General features: G+C 38.0%; 2 protein-coding genes across 3 annotated transcripts in view; both read left to right on the forward strand.

Moving 5' to 3' along the window:
- LOC137183637 (troponin I, fast skeletal muscle-like) overlaps positions 1-23,947 on the forward strand; it is a 138,728-nt gene that overhangs the window by 64,156 nt on the left and 50,625 nt on the right. The window lies entirely within an intron of this gene.
- lsp1a (lymphocyte specific protein 1 a) overlaps positions 1-23,947 on the forward strand; it is a 48,909-nt gene that overhangs the window by 19,308 nt on the left and 5,654 nt on the right. For both annotated transcript variants that reach the window (XM_067590807.1, XM_067590808.1), the window contains exons 3-12: positions 3,662-4,043; positions 4,756-4,898; positions 5,057-5,294; positions 6,084-6,221; positions 11,937-11,980; positions 15,891-15,972; positions 17,515-17,652; positions 19,341-19,436; positions 20,787-20,873; positions 21,126-21,234. In XM_067590807.1, coding sequence (XP_067446908.1) covers positions 3,662-4,043; positions 4,756-4,898; positions 5,057-5,294; positions 6,084-6,221; positions 11,937-11,980; positions 15,891-15,972; positions 17,515-17,652; positions 19,341-19,436; positions 20,787-20,873; positions 21,126-21,234 — 1,457 coding nt within the window. The remainder of the gene's footprint in view (positions 1-3,661; positions 4,044-4,755; positions 4,899-5,056; positions 5,295-6,083; positions 6,222-11,936; positions 11,981-15,890; positions 15,973-17,514; positions 17,653-19,340; positions 19,437-20,786; positions 20,874-21,125; positions 21,235-23,947) is intronic.

Here is a 23,947-nt window from a genome sequence, read left to right on the forward strand (position 1 = left end):
TAAATGTTCAAATGATCCAATATTTCAGCAAAAATCAAAGATTAGAGAAAAAGTCCAAAAACTGAAAACAGATTTGTGTATCAGAACTTTGTTTTTTCTTCTTTCCTCTCCCATTAATCATCTCACCACCCCTCAGATTTATCTGCTGACCCTTTGGAGGGGCCCCACCCCTAGGTTGGGAACCGCTGGACTAAACTAGCTAACTGTATATAAAGTAGTGTAAACTAGCTCCACCTCCAGCAGCTACAACAGTAACATGCTGCTCTAACACTGATGCTTCACTATTAATAATCTAATGATGTCATATATAATAATATATCAGTCAGAGGGACCAAACCACTACTTTTACTGCAATACTTTAACTACATCAAGCTCATAATACTTATGTACTTTTACTGCAATACTTTAACTACATCAAGCTCATAATACTTATGTACTTTTACTGCAATACTTTAACTACATCAAGCTCATAATACTTATGTACTTTTACTGCAATACTTTAACTACATCAAGCTCATAATACTTATGTACTTTTACTGCAATACTTTAACTACATCAAGCTCATAATACTTATGTACTTTTACTGCAATACTTTAACTACATCAAGCTCATAATACTTATGTACTTTTACTGCAATACTTTAACTACATCAAGCTCATAATACTTATGTACTTTTACTTCAGTAGGATTTTTCATGCAGGACTTTTGCTTGTATTATAGTATTTTATGTTGCTGTATTGGTACTTTTACTTAAGTAAAGGATCTGAGTATTTCTTCCAGCGCTGCAGCTGTGGTACTGAAACAGGAACGTTGCTGCTTGTTAAGGTTGATTAGGTGCTGAGAGATCAGTCAGAGACTCCCATCATGCAGCGGGGGCTCGGCCGGCCGACAGAGCATCTTAATCATCTGGGGAATGCCGAGTGAATTCCTTTCTGCCAGCTCCTGGGAACACTAAACACACTTTCATTACTTTTAATCAGCAGGGGGAACACCCAGAGACCATGTGCTAATAATTAAAAAATCCTCCAACGACAAGTTTATTTGATCGACACTTAATTAACACTCAATTAATATTTAACACTTAAATCAAAATCTAATCTTTCAATAAGAATGAATGAGATGATTCTTCATGCTGCAGTGTGGCTGTGTGAGAAGGACGTAGGTGGAGAGCTGGAAAAGCTTCAGTGTTGATAGATGATCACTCATCCAGACCGCAGCGCCAACAGTACCGACCCACCCAGAGGAGCTGCAGCGGTAGCAGGGCTGCAACTAACGATTATCTTCATCATCAATTAATTGTTTAGTTGTTTGGTCCATAAAATGTCAGAAAATGCTGAAAAACGTTTCCCAAAGCCCAAGATGACGTCCTCAAATGTTTTCTTTTGTCCCGACCAACAGCCCACAACCCAAAAGTACTCAGTTTGCTGTCATAAGGGACTAAAAAAACACACAATACTCACATTTTAGAAGCTAGAACCAGAGAATTTCCATGTTCATGTCATATGGGAGTTATCGTAACTATCAGTTTCCGACTTATAAATAGCGATCACATCATCCTCCGAGTCAGAACTACGGCTGGGAAACTTCTAATTTTCTGAAAGCTCCAACAAACAAACATGCATCTGTCTAAAACCCAAAGTTATACTATTAGATATTAGTCTGCCATAAGTACATTTATTGGTTTTTTATAGTGTATTCAAATATAATTGCTTAGAAGCTGCAACATAATAAGAATTATTATTGTCATTATTATCGTAATTACATAATAAATGTAAGATCTAAAACAACAACAACAAACAGATTTAAGTTTATCTACTTGGATATTAAATTACTGTATTTCTGTAATCTTGTTTTATTCAAAACAAAATTGCACAGACTTGATTCCAAATATTACCGTATGTGTTTCTGCGCGGTTCCCACTTCCTGTTTCCACTGGTTGTTATTTCAGCTGCGCTGGATGCTGATCGTTCATTTGTCAGCTGCTCTGCGCTGCTAATGGCTCTGTTGATTAGAGAGGCTAATCAGGGGAGATTCCGTTTAATCTGCTCCACTCACAGTGAGGAGACATGTTTAGGTCCTACAGACTTCACTGATGTGTTTCAGCTGTAAACTGGGGGAACATACTGGTGACTAGACTTTCTTATTATCCTCTGGAGACCATAAATATCCACTTGTCTTGGTAATCCAAGTCGTTGTGAAGATATTTTTCCTGTGGACCGACGTGTCAGCTGGAAGACAGATGCAGTCATGCTGTGAATATCCTGAAATGATTATTTTAATGCTTTCTGTAGAGATTTATTTTTCCAGCCTGGACTGTCTTGCTCCTCGTGCTGAATGTCACCCTGCAGCCAGTTTAAGCCTCTGTTTACTGAAACACTGGAGGGCTTGTTACTAAAATCACTTAATGCCCTTTGACGGACAGAAACTGAGCTCTGCTTCTATAGTCCAGATCGGACCTGCTGTCAGGAGCACAACCACAATTTCTAAGGGGGACTCGGTTAAAGACTAATGACCGTGTCCCAAAAGCTTTTCAAGAGTAAATTCAACACATTAAACTAAAGCTTTCTATTGGAGTAAATCACTAAGTGTTCAAACAGCTGAGCAGCATCTCAACCCTGTTAACTGAAGAGCAGAATAAACACTGAAATTTACATCAGGTGTCTGTGTAGGTCGACGTGTCCACATGTGGAGTCGGCATGTACAGACAACTTCATCATAAATTTTGGGCTGCGGGTGGACGTCTGCAATGAGGACCTTCAAGCGAGACAATCAAGCGTTAGAGGACAGAGCTGTGGTACAAATGATCAAGTAGCTGACTAGACACTAGGGATGTGCAGAGGTCCCAGTATTTGTATTTGTTTCCATATTTGTTGAGGCAGGAAAAATATTTGTATTTGAATAAAAGTTGAAATAGGCTCAAAAATCTTGTTTTTAGTTTTCATTACACTTTTAGTTTTAGAATATTAAGGTGTCAGTAGCTCAGCTTTATCTCTGGGGAACACCCAGGAGTGTGTGAAATGTGCGTCATGTAGCAGGTGGATGTGACTCCCCTCACTGAGACCTGCTGATAGACGTCACAGCGGAGCAGAGGAGAGACACTGAGATAGTGATGTAACCGACCTGTGCGCTGGTATTTAACATGTTTTTTTTTTCTTCCTGAAAACAAATAATTTTTAAAATATTTGTATGAAACAAATATTCGTAAAAAAAAACCCCACTATTTGTGCTTTGTCGAATAACGTATTTGTATTCGGGCACACCTCTATTAAAGACTATATTAGTTATTAGCCATAAAGTCTCTCTCCTGACTGCTGTCTTCGTAATACCGATCATCAAATCCAATGATTGTCATCTCATGTCAGATTTTGAGAGCAGTAACCAAATAGAAGGAACATCATCTGGGATTATCTCTCCACTGTTATGGCTTCATTTAGCTCAACATTCTTTCATCGTAATGCACATTTCTCTGAATTCTGCAGGATGTGCTTTATAAAGATTAAATACACGGTTGCTCATTCTGTCTGGCTGATGCAGGTGCAAAAAGTGAGCCACGGTTTTATTTTTTTATGTTAAACATGATTTGAAATGTTGAACATCTGCTGCTGTTTCACATCACTGTCAGGAAGTAACCCTGACTCTCTCTCTTCTGTCTCTTCTTCAGGTACGACGGCGGCCTGAAGCCGATCAGCTCTCCGTCCCTGGAGGAGGACGAGGGCTTCAGTGACTGGACTCAGCGGAGAGAGAGGCGGAGGCAGCAGCGCCTGCAGGAGCTCGGTCAGGGAGGCGAAGAGGACGAGGACGAGGAGGACGCCGGCACCGTGAACAGAGCCGTCTCTGAAAAGACCGTCCAGGCCTCCGTCACGTCCTCTAGCCGACTCCAGAGACAGGAGCCGGAGGAGCGGGAGGACAGGGCCAGGACGGAGATGCAGAGGAGGAAGGAACGTGAGGAGGAGACGATCCGAGCCGAGAGGGGGAGGAGGGAGAAAGTGAGGGAGGAGGAAGAGCAGAGGAAGAAGGAGGAGATTCAAAGACGTAATACAGATGTGAGTGTCCCCAAACAACTGAGGGGTTTAAAGTCTTAAGTTATTCGAGACATATCAGCCTCCACGTTATATTTAAAGTTATTCAAGACAAGTCTCAAGTAGTTTGAGACTAAACCAAGTTGTGTCTTTAATCAATAAGTAAAATCTGTTATTCAAGTTATTCAAGATCATACAGTATATTCAAGTTATTTGAAGGAAATCTCAAGTCAGACAGGTTTAAGTCTAAAGTAATTCAAGGCATGATGCTGTCATGTTACAAGTCCAATTCAAGTATCAAATAATTCATACAGGTGTAATTCAAATTTAGAGTATTTTGAGACAAATCCGAGTCACGTCTCAAGTCATTTCAGACAGGTTTAAGTCCAGTCTTAATTCATTTGAGATAAGTCAAAGTCAAACTTGGAGTAATTCAAATCTCAAATCGAGTATTTGAAACAAGTCCAAGTGAAGTCTCAAATCATTCAAGACAATTCAAAGATTATTTGAGACAGTTCCCCGAGTCAAGTCTCAGGTCTTTTAAAACAAGAACGGTCTCAAAATCATTCTTAACAAGTCCAAATAAAGTCACAAGTCACTCAGAGTCTATTTATTCTAAAAGTCTAAAGTCTTTCTAAGCTAATTACTAGTCGACATTCAAGTCTTAAAGATCCCTGAATGCTGACTAAAAATGACACAACATGCATCAGAAGATCTGCTGTGTTTTCATGTGCAGATGGAGAAAAGAAAAGAAGTTAAAGTCTCCTACACGTCCAAGGTTTTCCTTCACCAGGAGCCAAAACACAGCAACTCCAACGGAGACGCAGCCGACGAGGAAGTGACCACACACATCAACAGCAAAACAAAATGGTCCACCAGGTTCGTAGTTCTTTAATTTAAAGATGTAATGAACGTTCATAGAAACTCTCCACCGTCGATCCCAACGTTCCCATCAATAAACCGCTAAATACCTACATCAGTTACATGTCGAGGAGGAGTTAAGCTGTTCATTTTTAACATCTCCCTGTGTCTAACAGAGCCGTGGAGTCCGGGGAGGCGGAGGCCATCCTGGAGACGGAGCAGCGTCTGGAGAAGATCCGGCGGGGCCTCCAGGAGAAGGAGAGCCAGGAGCTGGAACATCTGAGACACCGACAGGCCGAGGCTGAGCAGGAGCTGGAGGAGCTGAAGAGGAGGAGGGAGGAGAGACGCCGAGTCCGGGAGGAAGAGGAACGCCGGAGGGAGGAGGAAGAGCAGCAACGGCTGGCTAAAGAGGAGGTGCCTCATTGAAAACTTAATATCTAAGATTTTGAGTGAAATAAAAAAGTTTTATTGGCTGTTAAACTGGTAAAAGTTGAGTTTATGAGTCACAGTTAAAGATACAATCTCTGGTTTTGTTTTAGCTTTCAACAGCTCCTTCAAATCCACAAATCTTCTCCAATGGTTTGAAATTAGACTCGAAACATCAACGACTAGCTGGGACAGATTGTTTGGGGACATTTGGAGGTTTTATAACAAAATCAAGATTGTGTAAACTTGACCAAAAGTAAGGTTGCTAAGCAATAGTTTATATTAACAATGGATAGTGACCACAGAAAATTATTACCCAACTCTGCAGGTCTACAAAGCTTTTTAGCCTCTTTTAGCTCATAGTTTTGTTTTTTAAAGTTGTAGACTAGCTGATGAAGAAAGTGGAAAAGAGCCAGATATTTGTCTAAGGAGTTGGTGGAGACCAAACCAGAGCTAAAAGGAGACTGAAAATTGGATTCGCATTCATCAGGTGGACACAAACAGGATGATCATGTGTCGGCTACATGTCTGCTAACGTGTTAGCCACAATGAGCATATACTGTAAGGTTATAAAATGCTAAAGGTGTGTCTGATTTAGCTAGTTGTGGAGTTATACCGCCTTCTAGAGGCCCGAAATGGATTGATTCAGCTTATATATAGCATACGCTAGGTGAACACATTTGTCATGAAGCATTTTCTCTAGAGTTAAGAGCCAGTTAGACCCGTGCAGCTGATGTTGAACGTGGAGCTGAACTGTGTTTGTGGCCTGACTCCCAGGAGGAGAGAAGACAGATGAAGGAGGACATTGAGAGGAGGAGGATGGATGCCGCAGAGAGGATGAAGAGCTTGAGTACGTCCAGCGTGAATGGAGACGAGATGTTCAGTCCCGTCAGTCCCAAAGCTCCAACCCAAAAGGTAAAAAAAAAAAAAAGCACCTACTGCTTCCTCTGCTGGGATTAGAAAACACTAAAAGCATCAAACTAAATGAGTAAATGTCATTGGTTAATCAGATATGTTCCTTTCTTTCTAGACTAAACAACACATTTATACTATGCAGATATAAATGAAACAAAATCATACCTACATTTACAATGGATTAGCAGTTAAAGACGACATATTCTGCACATTTTCAGCTCTATACTTATATTCTGGGGCTCTACTGGAATTTCTTTGCATGATTTCCAGTTAAAAACTCCTTATTTGTCTTCTACTGGTCCTTTATGCAGCCCCTCAGTTCAGCCTCTGTCTGAAACTGGCCGTTTTAGCTCCTGTCTCTTTAAGGCCCGCCTCCCGATGAGCCCACTCTGTTCTGATTGGTTAGTTTCAGGAGGCTGCTTCACAGCTACCTTCCAGCTGCTCGGGAAGCTACAAACTATAGTAGAAGGATTTCACTACTTTTTCCACACACAAACAACACATGGAAACACCTTAGCAACAACCTTAGCAACCAAAACGGACAGCCGTTTATTGGCATGCACAATGAGTCGCCGTCAGCTCGGCAGTAAGGTAGAAAAAACCAAGCAGACTGAAGCCCTGACTTTTGTCTTGCAGGCAGCATTTCTACATACGTTCACCTCAAGTTTTGGAACTTTGACCATGTTTAACATCTGACATCAGAACAGGATATAAATAACAGAAAATCACAAAAAGCATAATATGTCCCCTTTAAGATTAATATATCACATGGCCTGTAATGCTCGTTTACATAGCGATACTAGAGATGTTTCCTAGCAACAGATATACACATTACTAAAGTCTACGACATTTCCTGAGTTTTAATGGTGAAAGCCCATTTAGTAAATCACTTGTTGTAAACTATGTTGTAGTTACTAAGATCTTAGGAAGGACTTTAAACACAAACATAGTGATGGAGTTATGATTAGCTGTCGCAGCTAAATTCAGGAATCTGTTGTTGTTTTTGGGCTTTTATATGTTGGGTTTACTTTAAATCACACCGAAACTTCCTGAATAGATAGACAGAACTCTAGAAAAGAAGTTTTATTGTTTTTTTTTTGGGTGAACTGTCCTTCAGCTTGGTAACTCATTAAGTGACATTAACCAATATAACTCACTGACTGACTCGTGTCTTCTGTAAACATATGACAAACAAACCCAATGACGAATACTTCTGTGTGTTATCTTCACAGCCGAGCGGTTCGATCTCAGCGTGTAAGTTGCATGTGTGTGTGTGTGTGTGTGTGTGTGTGTGTTCGGCTGCACCAGTACAAGCATGTTATGTTATCAGAGATCTCACTGATACTCACTGAATGAGTCCAACAAACACAAAGAAGAGACCACAAAGATTTTACTTTCTTATCTTGTGCCCACAAGTTAAAATCTTTTGGGCACAAGATAATAATTAGTACACAGTTTATATTAAAGGAAAGATTCACAATATATCAAGCATGTCTTAAAAACAACAGTCAGGTGTCCATAGTAACAGTGAAAGAGGTTTTCCTCGCTGTAATCATTCCTCCTGTTCATACTGGATATTAAAAGATCCTTCAAATGTGTTTTCAATGTAAGTGATGGAGGCCAAAATCCACAGTGTGTCCACACAGTCATTTAAAAGTTGATGTGAAGCTTCTATTCAGCTTCAGCAGTCTGAGTTAGTCATATCAAGTGGATATCTGACACATTTACAGTCTTTTTAGCATCAAATTCCCTCTTTGTGTTTCCTCGGACAGTGTTTCCCTGTTGAGCTGCAGGTGGAAGTATAGTAACAAAAAGAGGAACTTTGGCACTAAAAAGACTGTAATGTTGAAAGATATCTACTTGATTTGACTCATTTGGACGCTGAAGCTTCATATTAGCTTCAGATAAACTTTTAAATACATTTTTGTCTCCCATCACTTACATCGCACATGTCATGTTTCAGTTTGACGTGTGCATGACTCTGCATGCGTCTGCTGCATTTCTGCATCGTGTTTTAGAAGTTTTTCTGTTTCCTCATTGAACTGAATGAAGAACAGAAACATTTACAGACATTTAGATCATTGAATGCTAAAACTATAAAAAAAAATAATGAAAAAAGGTGAACATTTCTTCAGGGAAAACAGCTTTGATGCATTTGTGCTGCATGTTAAAATCCATTTACTCAGTAATGTGGTGTCATTCTCCATCAAATTGTACCTAACAGGGTTTCACACAAACCTGTAATAGATACACTTTTATACACTTGTCTGATTTGAACGGCTTTGCCAAACTATTTTCAGTGGAAAGTGGCTAAAGCCTGCTTGAAAAGTCACCAAATGTTTTTGGATATTTGCATATATTTGATGTCATAACATGACTACAGATATAAAATATGACAGTAAAGAAAATAAGTCAAACTAAACTGACTCTAACTAGCTTATTTTTTAAAGCTGCTACACCACAATATGCATCTACTGTAAATCTACTTTTAATATAAAAACTATTTCATGCAGGCTGTTGTACAGATAAAAAAAATCTCATTTAAATCTAGTAGAATTAAAATAAAGGAGGAGTTGTCCAGTCAAACAATGGGAATCAGTGATTGGTTGTTAAGTACACACAATCATCATCTGTCTGGATGATGATTGGTCCACTGAATGTGCTGCTGCTCTCTGCCTTCACTCAACCATGGATGTGTTATAAGAAGTGGTCACCGGACTCAAAGATGGCGCCTATTCAACGTTCGTCTGGTGCATGAGCCAAAAAGTTTCTCGCTTCCATGTTGTGTGGACAGACTGAATATACGCAGTGGTGTTTTTCCTGCTCAGCCGTTAGACTTTACATTGGGATGATGTCACGGATTTTTAAGTATAAAAACTTCATGGATTAAAAACTCATAATTTAAAGAGTAATAACTGACCTTATTTACAGCTGGAGGTGTTCTGTCAACAGACGTCTCTTTCGTAATGGCGGTTTGTGCGGAAAATGTTTTTTCAGCTGCAATACTGCAAGTGACCACTAGGAAAACTAGCTCCATATCTAGTTCTTTAAAAAATCCAAAGAGCCAATGACACATCAGCAAACATTTTCTGAGAAATATTAACAACTTCTTTCTGTCCAAAAAGTGGCCAGATTTGTCACTAGTTGCTTTTTTAAAAAACATATAACAAACACATTTACACCTGGTATTAACATGTGATCTGTATCTTGATAATGACTTCTGATCAATAGGTCTCTGCATTGGCATTAAAGTGCATTGTAGTTTATCAATTGTACCCACACTGTGATTGGATCTCAATATGTAAATGAGTTAGGCGGGTCAGTCACACATGGATCAACGGAAGGAAGGCCACGAGCCAAAGACCTGCTAGCCACCACAGCTACTTGCTTGCTGTGAGAGAGCTTACGACTTGCTTCATGAAAGTTGTCACACTGTACAGACGACATTTACACCCGCTGAGATCTGATCACAGTATGAACCCACCTCCCAATGTGGTCTGGCTGATCCGATCACTTCTGACTGTGTGTTCCCTTATTACAGATACAGATCATATCTGAAGGTGTAAATGGGAAAATCTAGGAAAAAAGTTGGCAAAACCATTTGAACGTTGTGTTTTGATGTCACACTCACATTTATTACAGTTGGTGTGGATACATTTGATAAAAGTCTAGTTTTCAATATAGTGGTTAGACAGATGATTGAGAGATGTCAGGACATCAGGTGACCTTCAGTCAGTAATGTTAGAATAAAAAGTGTCTCTAATATTCATTTTCAGTGAATCTGGGTCAAAAGGCTTCAGTCTGAGGTTTGAGTGTTCAGCTGGAGCACAAGGGTTCCCTTTGTCTGTGTGTGTGTGTGTGTGTGTGTGTGTTCATGCAGTCTGAAAGCCCTGCAGTTCAGACTTTGATGTTTGACCTCTGAGGTCAGAGAAAATACTGATCCTGTCCTGAACATCTGAACATCTGAACATCAGTCTTCTGCTGCCTACAGAGAAAATTAAAAGCAGCAAAATTAAGTTTCACCAACACGTGACAAACAACTGCAGCTGTGATACACATCTGTTTACAGAGGCTCAATACAATACAATACTTTATGTATTTATGTTCCATATGTATGTTGAAAAGTGTGATTGGTGTCGATACTGTTGATACTGGTTGTGAAGTGATCCCTTCCTAACATGACTCCACTGTAAAGGTCAGTTCATAGTTGTTCATAGTTGTGTAATCAGTGTGGGTTCGCCATCTGCAGATGTCAGCTATGCAGACTGTCTGTACAACATATGAGCCCACAGTGCATGTGTTAGAAAAGCAAACTGGACTCTTGTTTCATGTATTGCATGTATAAACTACAGAGTTTAGAAGTGTGAGGAGCTATTCTGGGCTCCACTGGTTCTGGTTCATTTTTCATACAGTTTGGATGAGCATGAAACTCTCCTGGTTAAATCATCAGTACAAAAGATTAAGAACTGCATTAGAAAATATCAGGTTCTTTAGTCAAAAGTCAAAGATACAAGACTGTGGATGTAAACATCATCTGGGTAGAAGTTAACTATGGCTTCCAAGATGCATTTCAGCAAGAAACAGCCAATCACGGAGCTTAAAACCCAGTCATATGAACCACTAACGATGAGCAGAAGCTAAAAATTAGTCTACAGAGTGACTTTTCAGTTTGAGTGAATTCAGCGACTACAGTTTTTGTTTTTGTTTTGATTGGCTCATGGGTAATGTAGTCTTCTTAGCCGTGTGCCAAAGTCATGGACAAAACGTGAATTCTCAGAAACAAAGTTGAAATGATGCAAACTGGTGGTCAGAATATAAACCTGTAGGCTCGTTATATTATCCAGGAGAATCCTGAGTTTCTATGTTCAGTGACATTGAGGAGACAGAATGATGAAATACATCCAGAACTAGCGACCTCTCATACTTCACAACTCCCTTTTCCCGTTCCTCAAATGTTTCGTGTTGTTCTGCCAAATACAACAAATAAATGAAACTTTTCCTCTTGAATTAAGAGACGTAGAACAACATCTACAGCCCTCCATCCACTAGCTAATATGAGGCTTTAGCAGTCTGAGTTTACATAAATCAAGCGGCTTAGTACCAAATTCCTTCTGTGTGTTTTTCTTGCTGAGCTGCAGCAGCCGGATTCATTCTGGTAGGCGTAGGTTTGTTGCTGGAACGAAACACCAGCAATCAACCTACAAACGACCAGCAAGACGAAGAAAACCGCTTGGTTTGTTTAACTCAGACTTCGTCAGAACGAGGGATGAAGACTTTGTCCTTCATCTCTTACATCAAAGACACATTAGAAAAGCCTCGAACAGCAGGCTGGGACAAAGGAGCTGTAGGTGGAAAAATTAAAATTACAAAAATTAACAGAACAAATACAAAAAAGGGATTATAATCCAGCAATAGTTGATAAAATGACTTAATGCATTCATAAGGAAAATAGGTCTCTTGTCAAAAAAGGAAGTATAAAAGCAAACATGTCATTCCAACATGATGATGATTTTATAGGCAATAATAAATGTGTCTCAGAGTGTTGAATGCAGCTGAAGTTTCCCATCATCCTCTGCTCGCGCCGACATGTACAGTTTGATGAAGGCCAGCTAGTCTCGACTCTGTTTGTCTTGGATGGAGTCAAACTGTAATTAACACACTTCTGAGCCGAGGAGGAGACAGAAGACTGACCTCAGACATGTTCTTCTTTTTCAGATCACAGAGAGAACTCAATCCCTGAACCGCTCGCTGAAGAAAAGGTGAATATCTTCATCAATGTCCTGACTGACAGTGATTCATTCTGCAGTGGTGGAAGAACTATGTACTCAAGTAAAAGTACCAATACAACAATGTAAAAATACTCCATTACAGTAAAAGTCCTGCATGAAAAACCCTAAAGTACATAAGTATTATGAGCTTGATGTAGTTAAAGTATTGCAGTAAAAGTACATAAGTATTATGCGCTTGATGTAGTTAAAGTATTGCAGTAAAAGTACATAAGTATTATGAGCTTGATGTAGTTAAAGTATTGCAGTAAAAGTAGTGGTTTGGTCCCTCTGACTGATATATTATTATATATGACATCATTAGATTATTAATAGTGAAGCATCAGTGTTAGAGCAGCATGTTACTGTTGTAGCTGCTGGAGGTGGAGCTAGTTTACACTACTTTATATACAGTTAGCTAGTTTAGTCCAGTGGTTCCCAACCTAGGGGTGGGGCCCCTCCAAAGGGTCAGCAGATAAATCTGAGGGGTGGTGAGATGATTAATGGGAGAGGAAAGAAGAAAAAACAAAGTTCTGATACACAAATCTGTTTTCAGTTTTTGGACTTTTTCTCTAATCTTTGATTTTTGCTGAAATATTGGATCATTTGAACATTTATTGAAATGAAAGCATGTGAGAAGTTTAGAGGGAAAAATCACTATTTGGTGGAGCTGTTAACAACTCATAGACATGTGAAATGTGACCCCGACTACACACTGCTTTTTGTAAGACGTCAAAAGCCAAAAAGGTTGGAAACCACTGGTTTCATCTTTAACAATGTGTTGTATTTTAAAAGCTTGTTATATTATCCATTGTGTCAAATCTTCATCTGAAAAGTAACTAAAGCTGTCAAATAAATGTAGTGGAGTAGAAAGTACAATATTTCCCTCTGTAATGTAGTGGAGTGGAAGTATAAAGTAGCATCAAGTACCTTGAAATTGTAAATTAAATACAGTACTTGAGTAAATGTACTTAGTTACTTTCCACTGCTGCCATCTGTAACTGTTTTTCATCAGCTGAAATCATTCTGGATGTTATTTTGTGCATTATTTTATTTTATTTATTTCCCCCAAAACTCAGTTTGACATATTTTATATCTCTGGGAACGTTGGGATCTCCACTAGCACTTAAAATGAAGTTTTGTACATGTGTTCTGAATGGAAGAGAGTTTTAAAGCTTCTGGCAGAAGAGAAAATGAAATTTAAATGCTAACATTTAGTTTAAAGCAGCCAATGAGGATACAGCCTGATCCAGAGCCGACATTGTGTTGAATTTAAGCGATTTATAAGAAATAGAAAAAAAGATAAGATTTGTGCAGTTTTTTTTTGTTGTCTTGCATAGTTTTAAGATTGATTTGACATTAGAAATAAGCAGAACATCTGGTTTTCTTTTAAGGGATTTCCACATAAACCATTCAGTCCCCCTTTTCAGACTTGTTTCCTGTAAAACTGGAGGATTTATCCAAGAAGAATCATGACCAGTTTCCCAGAAACAAGTCAAATAATCTAATGTTAATGCTGCTTGACAAGGTTATTTACACTGAAAGTATGTTGACAGCCGAATTGCTCCCATTCAGCCACGAGAGCATTTGCGAGGTCCGGCGCTGATGTTGGGTGATAAGGTCTGACTCGTTCACCCCAGAGGTGTTCGATGGGGTCGAGGTCGGGACTCTTTGCAGGACAGTCGAGTTCCTCCAAACTAAACTGGGGAAACCATTTCTTTATGGTGGCTTTGTGTTCAGGGGGATCGTCATGTTGAAACAGGAAAAGAATCTTCTTCAAAATGTTGCCACAAAGTTGTAAGAGCAGTATTGACTCTTGAATTGTCTTATTTGCAGTTTGTTGCTTTGGTTAAACTGTCCCTGCAGGCCACCGTACACTCCAACTGACAGACTCATTTAAAGGGCAGCAAGTCCTTGTTATTTTTTGCTGGAACAGGAGAATAATTGGTATTTAAATTGATAAATAACTTAAATAATGATCATCAGAATCAATGTTTCAGGTCTGCTAACCCAAACCCTAACCCTAACCCTAACTCTGTCCCTAACCCTGTCCCTAACCCTAACCCCTAACCCTAACCTTAACCCTGTCCCTAAACCTGACCCTAACCCTAACCCCATAACCCTAACCCTAACCCTAACCCTGGCCCTAACCCTAACCCCAACCCATTTTTTGGATTAATCGATTCATCTTTTAATTTATAAAATGTCAGGAAAAAAGTTTTTCTTTAAAAAAAGACATTTTCAAATATCTTGTTTTGTCCAACCAACATTATGAAACGCTAAAATATTCCGTTTTCAGTGATAAGAGCAGCAAATCTCCCCAACGGAGGAGCTGGAACCAGAGAATAATTAGTATTCAGATTGATAAATATCTTAAATAATGATCATCAGAATCAGTGTTTCAGGTCTGCTGGTTGACACTCTGCTGTCTGACAGTAAACGCTGACGAGGAGGGTCCACGTCACCCTCATCAGCTGTGATTTATGGCTCTGGTTAACTCCGTCCAGATGCAGGCAGCTGTGTTTTCTCTGGTGGCCGCTGAGGTCTGTCGGCTCCAGTCAGTCTGCAGCAGGAAGTTATCAGCTCTGTAGAGCTCTCGGCGGGAGTGAAGCCTCTGTTCGGATGATTTTATTTTAAAATAACTACTAGGAACATGAAAGCTCAACCTTTGACTTCAGGAGAGTTAGTGTGTTTCTGTTCACTGAGGTGCAACATATTACACACGTTTATCTTACCGATGATGATTAATCGATTAGTTGATCAACAGAAAATTAATAGCTAGTTATTTTGATAACTGATGAATCGCTTTGAGTCATTTTTTTATAGAAAAAGAGGCCAAAATTCTCGTTTCAGCTTCTTACATGCAAATATTTTGTGGTTTCTTTCATCCTTTATCACAGTAAACTAAATATCTTAATTATTTTTTATTTTTTCAGTATTTTCTGATATTTAATAGACTGAGCGATTAATTGATAATGACAGTAATCTGTAGTTGCAGCCCTAATAATGTGTTTCATAGGTCAAGAGGTCAAAGATTTTTATTTATTAAAAAAGACATTCAAAGATGCAAACAAACTCCAAATTGTCAGACTTGTATAGTTGACGAGATGTTGGATTAAATTAACGCCAAACTGCAAATATCTAGTAAAATGTCAGAAAAAGGGCAAAAGTGTCCTAAAATCCCAAGAGGCATCCTCAAACTTTTGCAGATTTTTGCAATTTAACTGTCATAGGAAGAAAATCTGACTGAGTCAAACCTTCCAGCAGTGAAACCTCTCAGCAGCACAGCAGGAAGAAACTCATAAAGACCTAAACTGTTTCGAACCAAACGTGTTAGATCGGCGGCGGCTCTCATGTCATCTCAGGTGCTGTCAATCATGACATCATCAGGTGTAAAACCTTCTGTTAAAACGCCTCGGACGTTTTGAAGCGAATGATTCAGATGATAAATGAGGTTTTCCTCCCTCGCTGTGAAGGAATAACGTCAACCGGCGGCTCGCAACTCGTATCTGGAGCTGTTCAAAAAAATCAGAGAGAAGAGGTTTTTGGTGTTTGGGGAAGATGGAGAGTTTGGACAGAAACTAACAGACAAAAACACTTCATACAAGCCTTCATTCATTCATTGTGCTGGTTTGAATTCTGACTTTGGTTTTTTTTTATTTAAGTTTGAATTTGAGATGAAAGTGAAACAAACAGAATCTCTTCTTTCACATCATTGAATTAGGAAGATTCTTTAATGAACCTTGGGATTTCTGGAGATGCCTGAAGGACAATAGATCCCTGATCAGAGAACCAGCAGATCATATCAACATGAAAAATAAAAAGAGGGGGAAAAAGAACAACACATGCAGAGTTTGTAATCTGGTTTTAACTGGTTGTGTTTGTTGTGTTTCGTTTGAATCAGTAACAGCTTTAAGAAGACGCAGCCTCTCGTCCTGTTGCCCAAGATTGACGACAAGCTGGAGCAGTACGCCCACGCTGTGGAGGTCAGCATGCAAACGCACACGCACGCACATGCACGCACACATGCATGCCTTAGACCTGTATAAAGGCGCCGCCGCACCTCTGCATACAGCATCTGGAAAGCAGGAAAATTCTGAGGAAATTCATGGAAATCTGCATCCAGCCAACCAAAAACATCAACATTCTTCAACCGCACTGCCAACACGGCAAAACAAAATGATGTAGTTTCTACTTTTCTACATCCCTCTGCTGTTTTTTCTGCACAGTCAGAAGCTCCTGATGTTCACTTCAACCTTTAGACTCTTATTGTTTTACAGCAGCTGAGGGGCAGAAAGCAGCTCTGACCCTTTTTGTGCTGCAGTCACAAACCTCTGGAGCACCTGGACGATGACATCACAGCTCACTGTTTTTTATATCTGACAGATATACGACGGGAATAACCCCCCCCCCCACCCCCGACGTTCAGAGCTCTTTATTTTTATCCTTCCGTTCCCTGTTATCAGTCCTCACCTCAGGCGGTTCCCAGGTTGATTAACGGCACGCTGCATGACCCGAGGTTAAACAGAGACATTTTTTATTTATGGAGTTCTTTTAAAATAAAAAAACAGGTTTTACACAAATTACAATACAGATGCAGAAATTACATGTTCAGAATATTCTCATCATATATTTTTGAAGGTTAGATAACATTAACCAGTCTTTTGACACTGTTTTTATTCTCCATACATGAATTAACTTTATTTGTATAAAGCACTTTTTCAGCTTTGGAGGTATGGAAGTCCAGGGTTGCCAATATTAAAATTATGTTGTTTAATCAAACTAATTCAAATAAAAATATGAGAAATGTATATTCACTGCCAAAGTGAACATTTAAAAGATAACTAAATTCTTTTTAGTTATTCATTTTTATTGCACCCCAAAACCAAACACTCCCATAACGATACTGGAACTGACAGACAACAGAGACAATGTGCCACAGAAATATAAAAATGAAATTGTAAACTGAAGGTATAGCAATATATAGCTAGAAAAAGAAATTGTAACAAGGATAAAGAATAGAAAAATCTAATTACAGGAAGTCTGCAGTATACAATTTACTTGTAAGAAATTATTTCAGTGAGTTGATTCACGAGAAACAGAAAAGTTCCAAGAAATTTATAATAAAGCTATTTGATATTTGCCACATTAATCGAGGTTTCCTTTAACAAAAAACTTAATTTACATCTAGCACTTTTATTACACACAACAACCAAGAAAAATCAAGTTGTTTTGAGTATTTTATGTCATTTTTTTATTGATTCCAGTCCAGTGCAGTATCTTATTCTTTGTTGTTTTACACTAACAACAGTTTTTATAAAGAATGTTTTAATTTGTCTTGCAACAAATAACCTTTTTATAGACAGAAATGGTTTGAAAAGATGGAAATATATATATTTTATTTAATGTATAAAGGTGCCGTACCTGCGACTAATAAACACACACAAAAAACCATGATAATGTACTTTTTATATCTGCATTTCTTCATCACACAGCACTAACTCGGACTTCTTGTTGTTGTTTTGCAGAACTCCATCGAGACTCGAGCAGTGAAGGTGTCGCTGACCGACCTGCCCAGCGCACCCGAGGTCGTCGCCTCCAAGAAGAACCTGTTTGAAGCTGGAGAGGCCTGGAGCCAGAGTCCCACCAAGGGAGCCTCCTGCAAGGTCAGAAAACACAATTTTTCAGTGTAAAATTGGAAAATTTCAGATTTTGGCAACATGCAATTCTGTCTCCTAGAAATAATGTTCATATACGACTAAATTGGAACAATTAATATGTAAATTAAATCACATTTTCTCTTCTTTAACGTATTTGGCAAGATGCAAAAATGTGGATACTGAACATATGAGCATATGAAATGTACCTTAAACATTTAAAGCTTGTGTGTACAGATATGAATGAGCTGAAATAAAACACATGACACATTTTCACCAGGATGTTTTTATTTTTGCAAACAAAGATGGATATTTAAACTCTACAAAATAAGAGCTTTAACCAAGTATCACACTGGTTAAACTACTGTGGCTTTGAATGTCCTGTCAGGTGTTTTTGATGAGTGCTAATGAGGCTGCGATGTCATTTCTCTCTCAGACTCTGTCGTGTTTGTCAGTTTGACCGCAGAGCGTCAACCTCACACCTCTATTTTATAATAATATCTTCTTAATAATATATCTTGATTTTCACCTAAATAAATGTCTGTTAAGTCACAGTATTATGATGGTTATGAGCTGGGTGTCAGGGGCGACATTCCCAGGACAAATCCAGAGATAGTGCACAGTTAGTGACGCGTTTTCCATCGCTCAGCAGTGATTGATTAGCCAGAGAGAGTAGGCGGAGCTAACACAACAGACTCACTCTTCAACCCACTTGTATATGAAGTGGTTATGAAGTACTGTTTTTTCTGGTCTCGTCTGCTGTTGCAAATAAACGGTTACTACGGCTGAACAAACAAAGAAAAGACTGATGACTACAGACTGACGTCACACAGGCGACACTGTTTGGATTATCGCTTATCGCAATAAGTGCCCAAACAGAATGAATCAGAGATCTTTGAGATTGTTACTTTAATTCCTGGCACGACTCGTAATCTCTCTCATGAGTTTAATATGAAACTTCTCTGAATTAGAGAGCGGTGATAATGAGCCGAGACATTACATAAAGTTTGAACTCATGTCTGGTTTTCTGTCTGAGCTCCGAGATTCTGTTTCAACCTTCCAGGGAAAACCAAATAATCACTCTGGGATTTTAGATTTAGATGTAGAGAAGACATTTATAGTTTTATCTGAAGCTAATATGAAGCTTCAGCATCCAAATGAGTCAAATCAAGTAGATATCTTTCAACATTACAGTCTTTTTAGTGCCAAAGTCCCTCTTTTTGTTACTATACTTCCACCTGCAGCTCAACAGGGAAACACTGTCCGAGGAAACACAAAGAGGGAATTTGATGTTAAAAAGACTGTAAATGTGTCAGATATCCACTTGATATGACTAACTCAGACTGCTGAAGCTTCATATAAGCTTCACATCAACTTTTAAATGACTGTGTGGACACACTGTGGATTTTGGCCTCCATCACTTTCAGTGAGACAGGAGCTAAAAACAGCCTGTTTCAGACAGAGGCTGAACTGAGGGGCTGCATAAAGGGCCAGTAGAAGATAAATAAGGAGTTTGTTGAACTGTGAATCATGCAAAGATATTCTAGTAGAGTCCCAGAATATAAATATACACCTGGAAATGTGCAGAATATGTCCCCTTTAAAAAATTATAACACTTATTATGAAAAATGAGGCATGTTGATGCTGTTTTTACTGAGTATGTTCTCATTGTTTTTGCTTTGTTTTTTCTGAATCAGGACACTGAAGGGTTAAAGGTCGGCGTGGCGACCCTGATCACGCAGTGGGTGAAGGGTCCGACTGATGGCAGCAGACAGTCGCCTGCCAAACCGGCAGTAAGTCACAAACACAACATGTTTAATTCTCCTCCTTCAGCTCAGATGTTCACTTTCCTCCTGACAGATTTTTATTAAAGCTGCTCTTCATTTATTCAAAGTCTCTGAGCAGAAATCTCAGGTTTCCTCGAACAAACTCTGAGCCAGAGCAATGATTCCTGAAGAAAATGCATCTTAATGCCAAAACAAGAACAAAGCAAAGAGTTTTGTTTGGTGCAAACAAGCTGTGAATAGCGTGAAAATGATCCATAATGTTTTTTTTAACATTAATTTCTTATAAATGAGACTTGGACAAAGTGTGGAAAGATCTTAACTGAACAAATTTTCAGATTCTTGAGATGAAATCGACCGTCTGAGTGTGTTTTAAAGAGCGGAGCAGCTGCAGGAAAAAACAAACTGAGAGTAGAAACCGTGATGTGTTCAGGTGCAGCTTTGAGAGTTTGTTATCTGAGGTTTCCCTCTTGTGGGAAGAAAATGAAGCAGCAGCAGCGGTCAAACATGAGTCAGAGAATTCATCTTTACTTCATATGTTTGGAAAATATTTTACTCTGGAATTAACTTGGATGAGAAGCAAACTAGTTTCTTTGAAATTAATGAAAATAATATTTAAAAATCATAAGATTAGGCCAATTCAGGTCAGAAAAATATACTTTTTTTCAACTTAACAACAAAAATATTAAGCTTTTAAGACAGAAGCTCTGAGGGCAAAGATGAAAGAATATTACCTCCTTTTAAAGGAAGAACATCTGATATGTTTAATCTGTACATCTGACAAACAAAACAGAATTGTGTTTTTTACATTAATGTTTCTGCACAAAACAAACAAATAAGACACCAGGTGTTAATTAGGGAGCTTTAGAAGTGTTCATAAATGTATTTCTGAACTTCTTTGGCTCTTTTTTCTTGTTTCCTCTGCTTCCAGTAGGGCTCAACTAACGATTATCAATTAGTTTGATCTATAAAATGTCAGAAAGCCCAAGATGACGTCATCAAATGTCTTGTTTTGTCCACAACTCAAAGATATTCAGTTTACTGTCACAGAGACTCAAGAAACCAGAAAATATTCACATTTGAGAAGCTGGAATCTGAGAATTTGGACTTTTTTTTCTTTAAAGAATTACTCCAACCAGTTAATAGTTGGCAACTAATCAATTAATAGACTAATCGTTACAGCATTAGCTTCCAGTCTTCATGCTAAGCTAAGCTAAGCAGCCCTAGCATGAGACTGACATCCATCTTCTCGTCTCACTCTCAGGAACAAATTGAATATCATTATTATTTCTCAAACACGTCTGCTGAACACAGAATATCAACCAGTTTGTTTGTATTGATTATTGAATGATTTGTCAGGATGTGAAGCCTGGAGACGTGATGCAGAAGAAGAACATGTGGGAGGTCATCGGAGACTCATCGGGGAGGTCGGGCCAAAGAGTGAAGGTATATATATATATAAACTTTTATTATGTTATATTCTTTTCTTTTAATTCTGATAATTCAATCATTTTATTATGTCAATGTTACCTTTATTGTGAAACACCTTTTATTGTGTATAATTACAGTGAAGTCAGTCACAAAATTTCTGAACCCATTGCACTTTTTTTAAAAACTTTATTATTGAACTTATATGCAAAGGTAAAGGTATAATTAAAGGTCACAGGATGAACTTATCATTGTGTTTTCTCTCTTCAGGGCTCAGCAGCCAGTAAAAAGTACAAATTTGTTGTCACTGGTCACGGAAAATACGAGAAGATCCCTGTCGGAGACGAGAACGAAGGAGAATTCACCAATGGAAAGTCGGGTAAGATAGAAAAAACGTGCACAATAATGAAGTAGAGCAGCAGCAAGAAAGCATGAAGCATCAGAAAAGGTTCATGTTCCAAAACTCAAATTTAGAGCACAAATGATAAATATGCACGACCGATGTATTGGCATATGTACATAACAAGAAATTTCATATATATACACACACACACACACACACACATATATACATATATATATATATATATATATATATATATATATATATGATATATAAGATTGATGTAGTGGAGAAGAGTTATGAGTTACTGAGCTTAAGCAGGAAATACAGCACATACAGGAGCTTCAGCTGTCAGGTGTAAAGTTGATGGAAGCTGATCATCAGTTCTTATCTGCAGGTGTGTTTCTGATCCTCATGTTACTCATATTACCTTTAACCAATAGCAACAATATTCTCTGATGTTTCCGCTGACGGTGATACTGAAATGAATTTGGGGTCAGACAGTCGGTTTGAAATCAAGTCAAACTTTATTTTTAGCACTTTGCATGTAGCATCGGAGTACAGAGTGCTTCACATAACAAAAAACAAACACAGTTCAAAGTGCTTCACTTAAAATTAAAGACCAGTGATAACAAAATACAGTAAAGGAGATGATTTTTTTTTAACACATAATTCACAGTCGGATTTAATTTAATTCACCTGAAGCAGTTTCTATCATGCATAGAATTTATTTTTATAGGGCAGATTTGTTCTTTCTTCTTTTAAAAAGCCGGAGTTGTACAAAGTGCAGACTGCTCCCCTGTGTTGAATATCGGTTTTATTTTTCATTAAAAAAAAAAAAAAAATTAAAAAAAGAAAAGAAATTGTTTGTTTGCCAGATTTAGGAGGAGAGTTTAAAAATCCAGTCTAATAATTCAAAGGTAGACATTTAAAACAAAAAAGAAGCCCAGAATATTAATTTTACATTGTTTTGACATATTTTTCAATTATTGATTTTTAAAATGGAAACAAGCAGACCCAGATTAAAAAAAAAATCTTCCAGTGTTGCATTCAGGTGCAGTTATATGAACTGGAAAAATAAGTTAAATTATCTGATATCTGCAGCTGAATGTTTGATGTTGGAGTTAAAGGAATAAACTCCCAGCAGGTGGGAAACTTTGCTTTAGATGTATTTAAGTGTGAACAGTTCAGGTTGGGGGGGCACTAGGGGGGGGACACAGGAACATGTACCCACTAAAACTGTACCTAGATTAATCTGTAAGTCACACACATGCATTAGAAATCATTAGAAAGAACCTTAGAAAAATAAATACCTCACTCGGCAGGTTTGAGGATAAACCTAGCTAATTTAACATTTGGATTGAATCCAAAGATTATCAGCTAAACCTCCTCCTGATCTTTGACCCCACAGTTCATTCTCCCACTGACCTCCATCACGACGGTGGCTGCTCTTCACATCTTTCATCTTCTCTAACAACTTTCACAAGCTTTTAGTTCAGCGGCCATCTTCAAGTCACAATGAAATTAGACGTTTATATATTTTTTCAACCACGTCGACAGAGACTAATTCTCTTTATGTGCTTCTGAAGCGTTTAAAATATAAAGTTGCACCTTTTCTACACAAGCCTCAAAAACTAAAAACATGCTTGAGGTTGCAGTTGTGGAAAACTAGTTAATTCAAGCTGTTTGTTCTGTCAAACGCTTGTGTGATGGACAACTGTAAAAAAACGCTGCTGAAACACATCTGCTGTAGATGACTTTTCATGAAATCTACTTTTTTATGTCATAACATCCAAGTCCAAGTCACAGGGAAGAAGCAGATTTTGAAGCTTTAAATTAATATTCTCTATTGTATTTATCAAGCGAGACTTCTTCACTAAATTAACAATCAATTCAACAATTAATAAAATTAATTGTTTTCCCTGCTTGTTCATTATAAAAGACAATATTTCATACTACTTTGCCTTTAAAGTTACACTAGTCGTAATTAATATTAAACCTTCGCCACTAGGGCTGCAACTAACAATTATTTTCATTATTGATTAATCTGTTGATTATTGTCTCGATTAATCAGTTAGTTGTTTAGTCAATAAAATGTCAGAATATTGTGAAAACTTTGATTAATGTTTCCTAAAGCCCAAGATGGCGTCCTCAAATGTCTTGTTTTGTCCCAGCCGACAGTCAACAATACAAAGATGTTCAGTTTACAGCCATAGAAGACTATTATCATTGATTATTAAAAAAGGTTGTCTGTTGATTGACTATTCACAACTGTCACAGATTTTTAATAATCTCCCTCTTCTCCGACCGTCTTTCTGTATCTTATTGTTATCTCATTGTTAGACGCCTTTAATTGTTAGTTGTCATATTAAGGAATTTCGATGCTCTTAAATTGTCATTTCATTGTGACTTTAAGAAAGTTCATTCACAAAACATAACCATCTACAGTCTTAAAAAAAATAACTCAAAAGTCATGCTACTCAACATACACATCCATTATCTAGTGAGAGGTCTTACCCTGAGGCAAGTAGCACCATTTTGAATAAAACTGGATATTTGAATGATCATTTAAGAGGAACAGAATTTTCCTCTGTCACAAATAATTTGTCTTAAAATCATTTAGTTTTAAAATGTTTCTATCTATAGCAGCGCAGATATTTTAAAGAAAATATCATCAATTATTCACCACCCAGAAGTTAATTTTTTTTTATAGCTTTTCAGCATAAATAATTTAAATCTTGAGTGACAA

The sequence above is a fragment of the Thunnus thynnus genome, chromosome 5 (genome assembly GCF_963924715.1).
Source record: "Thunnus thynnus chromosome 5, fThuThy2.1, whole genome shotgun sequence".
In the NCBI taxonomy this organism is placed as follows: domain Eukaryota; kingdom Metazoa; phylum Chordata; class Actinopteri; order Scombriformes; family Scombridae; genus Thunnus; species Thunnus thynnus.